Genomic DNA, 6,000 nt, shown 5'->3' on the forward strand with positions numbered 1-6,000 from the left:
AAAGGTATTGCTGAGTTATCAAGCACAGTACAAAATAAGATAGTAATGAATTGAAGTTCAGAGTGCAGGCCATAAAGATTATGTAATACAACAGGTTCAAGTTATAGACAAGATGTAAGGTTTGATCATGGTCCACACTTGAATTCCTTTAGAAATTATGTCATTCAAACATAGCCTGATGAACTACAGTTGAAAGCTAATAAAGTCAGATAGAATTAAGGCATGAGGATGGACTTCAGCACAGTGGTAAGGTTGCTCCATTGCAACCTAGTGGTCACGGGTTCAAGTCAGAAAACAGTATCTCCGTGAAGCGGGGGTAAGGATGTGGACATTATGACCCTCCCCAGACCAGGAGCCTTGTGCACTGGGTACCCTAAAAAAACGTTCATGAAGTGTAAAGCATGTTCTTAAGTGTAAAATACAGCTCATAGGCAATTTAAAAAAAAATGGTATCAGCTTTATCTGCAATTGAGATGGATACTTTAGATGATCCACGGTTGCAAAGTGTCAGTGCACCTCAATCTAAAGGACAATATGTGGATGAATTACTCTTCTATATCTTGTTCCATCTTATTTTAAATAATTTGATCTGTTACTCTTCTAAGACAACATCCAAAATGAGATTCAACAAGATCATACTTGTAAATATCCATCTGGGATACTCAAACTATTGGATGGAGAATGGCAGATCTTAGGGGTGACTGATGTGGGACTATTCTCCGAGCAATATGTACTCAGGAAAGCAAATCCTCCTACAGAATTTCACAGAGACTAACTGAATAAAAGATGCTTCAATAGTATCATCTATCCGTACAGAAACCAATACCTGAGCAATATATGGATAGGCTTCGTCAACGATGGCAAATTCAGGGTTTCCCACTAAAGCTATGCCTTCCAATACCCCAATGGCTCTGATTATCAGAGCAAAATAAGGAGGTATTCTAAATGGATAATCAAATGTTATTTGGGCTAAATCCGATGCCAACTCCTGGAAGTTAATATTTTTGGCTCCACCACCCTCAAGTGCCTGATCAAAAACTTTGGCCAGAACTGGCAAGATAGGTTCTAAATTAACCCCATCTGGAATGAAACCGAGCTTAACAAAATCTTTGACTATAGCTTCATAGTCACGATGAATAAGATGAGCAATTGCTTCAATCATCCCATACTTCTGGTCATCAGTTAATTTTGTCACAAGACCTGCGGCAGCATTGAGATGCATTAGAATTTAAAAAAAAATCAGCCATAAACGCCAAAGAGAACATCAGAGTACATAATGGTGTATTTATGGACACCTATTGGAACAATAAAAACGAGGAAAAGATTAACCACGTCATGAGTAGGAAATAGTTAAACGCGTGATGTTGATGGATGAAAAGTTGCATAATAATGCCCATATGTGATATGGAAGAACTGAAATAAACTTAGTGAGTGATGAAGATCACAATATATAATAATAATGCATTATGCTCATGTAATAATGCACTAATTTACTAGGTTGAGTGCTATCCACAATTGAATAGAAAATACTCGTCGGTATCAAAAAGCATGTGAAAGCAGACAAATTATCCTACTATCTTCAATGTATTAAAATATGGCACTTGAAGAGAGTTGATAGGGGGGGAAAAAAAGATGAGTAATATTTAATTTTTTGTTGCCACTTTATGATGGTTCCATGGTCAATGGATTATCTCAACTAGACATCTTTTCCTCCAAGCAAAGTCAAAATAAACCAGGATTCGTGGTTAGGCCACTTTGCCTCTGTGGCATTCCATTTTCCCTAGTTGTCCTGTGACTCTTTTTTATCATCTAGACACAAGATCTCTGTCTTTGGTGTTTATCTTTTCCTAAGTTCATCCCTTGGGTGTTCTGATCCTCATTGAAGTACTTTGAGTGACGGCCCATAAATCTAATCATCATTCAGAACCTAATTTTTACTTGAATCAGTAAACTGACTCAAATTAGAACATTCTGTATAGAAGGAACAATCACCTATGCACTCCAAAAATGTGAACCATTTTTACAGAAGAAATTTTATTGTCTACCAGAATGACCATAACAGCATGATGATGTTTCATTTTGACCAGACATAAAATTGTACTATCTTCACCCTCAAGCTATAGAAGACCCAGGGCCCAACCAACTGCTGATGAAGTTGAAGAGGCTTTGAAGGCAATTTGAAAAAACAGAGTTTGTCTCTTCAGTGGATAAAAGTTGTGTTGGGGAATTTATGGAACCTCAGTGTTGATGGATAGAAACCAATGATAGACCCCAAGAAAGAAGGTTAAAAATGCCAGAAAAGAAAGGGGGCAGGAGGTGGTGAAATTATTTGAGGTACCTTTGACAAATCCAACTTAGGAAAGGAGGGAGGGGAAGTCAACAAGGTTGCGAAAGAGGATACTTCTGAGCACTCAAAAAAAAAAAAATAACAAATTGGAATGCTTATGGGTCGAGTGAGTCCCCCCACATCAAAACCCTTCGAAGAAATGTAATTAACAGAGATGGTAGTATTTGAGTAAACCAAATTAGAATAAGTGCATTTAAATAGCTCCAGATCGGTGGGGTGCTCAAAAGATGAGATGGTAATATGTCTCCTGTAGGCTGTAGGCACTAATGGATGGCTGATTATTGACATGGAAGGGATGAGTTTCAGATGTTGAAAGGTTTGTGGAGCTTATTCATTGTCTGTTGCATTAAAATGGAGAGGTCATGATTCGGATGGTTGGTCTTTGGTTAATGAAGGGCTTTAAAGCATCAAAATATCTGAATTTGGGGGAAAGCTGGAGAACTTTAGTTCAGTCTGTTTTATGGGTGTTTGATTTATGACATTTGTGTGAAGACTGTCCTGTTTTATTTGTTGTTGTATGGTATATACTAGTGAAATACCATCCTGGGACGGAATTTTAAGGATCTCATATAGCTTGAGGAGATTCCGAGGAAAATTGCATTGATCTCCCTGATTAGAATATATATATATATATATATATATTTTGACCATCCCATTTAAAAAATAATAACGAGTCACAGCTCGGAATAGTTTATAAGTATAAAAGCAAGCATTGCAGATCTTCAATCATTTCTAACCCTATATTCCACACTACTATGTCCAGTAAACACAGAATCATGTTCTGGAAGTTTAAATAGACATTCTCTTTCTTTCTTTTTTTTCCTATGACTTGTGCTGGATGGATGAATCACAGGCAGCAAGGAGGCTTGAGAATGAAGATGTTTAAAGGATTCATCAATAACAAACTTGCTCTAACATTTGATTATGGATGCTCAGAAATGCTGAAGAGAAGAAAAGTTAAGGAAAGCTTCCCAAGAGAAAAGATCAACGCTAAGAGGACTGGTGGTGTCAAATGGCACACCATATTGAATCTAACATGTGAGGTCCTCACTTGTATGATGATTGGTTTAGATTAAAAGTTATTTCCAAACATGGTCTTCACTGTATGTGACACTTGGAAGTGGCCATATTCTTCTGCTAAATCTTTATATAATCCTACTTTGAATTTCCTAGGTTCAAAGTAGTCATGGCATGTAGCTTTGTCAACTGTGCCAAGAACAATCTACAATTGGACCAGAATAACCTCAAGCAAGATTACATGTATAATGCTGCTAACCATGTGAAAAGATGATCCTTCACCACATATTCAGAGTAGATTGTTACCGAAGTCTAGGATAGCCAACTTCCCATCTGGTGTGCGGATCAAATTCCCAGGATGGGGATCAGCGTGGAAAAAGCCAGTATCAAGCAACTGAAAATTCAAATGATGACAAGTCAATAACAAGTCCGATAAAATAAAATATTACAAGTTTCTGCTGTATCATGGTCATCCCCAAAGAAGCTAACTAATAGATAGGAAAGAGTACAAAGCTAATAAATTCTCAGTGCTACACGCATTGTGCACTGAGTAGCACTGATGTAGACAATGAGATCATGACTAGTAGCATTTCAAGTGCTCTAAAAGTAGCGAAGGACGGTGAGGCATGTAAAAGGCATCAGTTTAATGTATTTCTCTCACACTGGAAATAATCCAACATGCAACATGTAAGAAGTGCACACTTGAGTTTCCTTCCCTATGAGAGAGCATATGAATTTTAGAGAGAGAGAGAGGAGATACAAGTTAGTCAGAAAGGAAGAAGACCAAGCATAATCCTTTCATTTAGGAAAATAACACTTGACCTTGGCATTTTCACTGGAAAACAAATAAGGTGACAATGGCTTGGACTGACAAACTAACCAGATTGGAACTGCTTTTCTTAGTTTCTGGTTCGCATGATTTAATAATAGTGGTTTTGAGTTCAGTTGCAGTTGCACAACTAGAATCCAGTTACTTATTTGGTCAGGTTCAGGATGATCCAGTCCATCCCTATGTCTCATTGTGCACAGTCCCAATCCATAGTATACATAACATATACCTACTTAGATGGAAACCACAGCCATTTTGAGCCACACAAACTAAAAATGAAAACAACCATAACCATGAACCCACATCTACCAAATTATGTAGGAAGAGTGTTCAGACATTATCCTGACTATGTTTTTGGTGATAACTAACTTGTGTTTTTTGATGAAAAAGCCTATGTATGAAAGGTCAATTGGTATCCTCTCAAGAAGTTACATAGAAGGCACACCCAAGAAAGTAGATGAAGTTCCCAAGCAAGCTTCACAAATTGGAAGACCAAAATCAAGCTTGGATGATATCATTGACATGAAGTAGAGAAGCCTAGTTTAAAATCAAGCTCCACTTCATTAAGACCAATTGAAAAGCACCTCAAAGCTTAAGTGGCCAGAACATCAACAAATGTTCATCATTGGTGTTGAAGACTTCGGATATAGTTTAAACTTGTAATGTATTACCTAAGTTGTAATGTGATTCTCATCGCTGTTAGAACCATAGGACATAGTAATGTAAGGGTAATTGAGAATCAATAACCCCTAGTGTTGTCCCTTAAAGCTCCAATAAAACCAGGTCAAATAGCACAATAATCTGGAAATCAGTTTTGAGATCAAAATCCAAAAGAGGGTTGTGGAAGGGGCGACCTGCGAATGAAGGTTGGGAGCTCAGATGGGGCTGATATTTGGATCGAATGAAGGTCCAGTGATGGGTAAAAACCCCCAAATATCTAAGTGGATGGTTAGATTGAAAGATTTAAGAACTCTTGATTCCCGAGTATCTAGATTAGGAAAACTTAAAGAAGAACCTGTAGGGGAGAATCCAGCCAGCTGATGGGGACCTTCTTCAGGTCGAATTCCTCCCTTGGGATGTCCAACAAAACCCCAGCAGGTTTCTTCAATCAAGTGGCAGAAGATGGAGATCCACATAGGCAGGTTCAGTCCACAAATAAGGAAACTGGGATGCTCTTCAGCAGCAGCAGACAGAGATCTCTGAGGAGCACCAAACAGAGATTGAATGGAGCCCTTGGGGCCTTGAACAAAACCCTGTAAGGCCTGTGGAATCTGAGTTCAAAGATGGGAGATGGAAGCCTTCGAACTTGCTCTCGAGGGAATCTTTTACTGCAGGAAATAGGCCTGTAGCTGAGTAGTTAATGACTTCCTGATGTGACAGGTAGTTATGGAGAGATGGGGTGATAGAAAGCGGTGGTGAGAGTGGTTTGAATGGGGCTGAGGGTGGGGGTATTGGACTTTCTCATTCCTTGGGTCTCTCACCCTCAAGTCTTCTCAACTGATGTCAACCTTTCTTAGGGAATTTGTTGCAGCAGCAAGCATTCTTTCTTTATTCATATGTAAGTAAAAGCTTACAATAATCAGCCATATATATAGGTTGTGACCATAGTTATCAATTCGGCCGAATAATTCGCGAATTATTCGGCCGAACCGAATTTTTCCGAATTTTATCAAAAATTCGGACCGAATCCGAATTAAAAATAAAATTCTTTAAAATTCGCGACTTTTTCCAAAATGAATATAAATCGCGAATAATTCGGACCGAATCCGAATTAAACCGAATTATTCGGTCCATTTAAACATTATTT

General features: G+C 38.2%; 1 protein-coding gene across 1 annotated transcript in view; it reads right to left on the reverse strand.

The window, feature by feature from the left end:
* LOC122093951 (uncharacterized protein sll0005-like) overlaps window positions 1-6,000 on the reverse strand; it is a 42,086-nt gene that overhangs the window by 16,144 nt on the left and 19,942 nt on the right. The window contains exons 8-9 of the mRNA XM_042664516.1: window positions 3,671-3,758; window positions 827-1,200 (exon numbers count right to left, since the gene is read on the reverse strand). Of these exons, the coding sequence (XP_042520450.1) occupies window positions 827-1,200; window positions 3,671-3,758 (462 nt within the window). The remainder of the gene's footprint in view (window positions 1-826; window positions 1,201-3,670; window positions 3,759-6,000) is intronic.

Source organism: Macadamia integrifolia, chromosome 11 (genome assembly GCF_013358625.1).
Source record: "Macadamia integrifolia cultivar HAES 741 chromosome 11, SCU_Mint_v3, whole genome shotgun sequence".
NCBI classification, from domain to species: domain Eukaryota; kingdom Viridiplantae; phylum Streptophyta; class Magnoliopsida; order Proteales; family Proteaceae; genus Macadamia; species Macadamia integrifolia.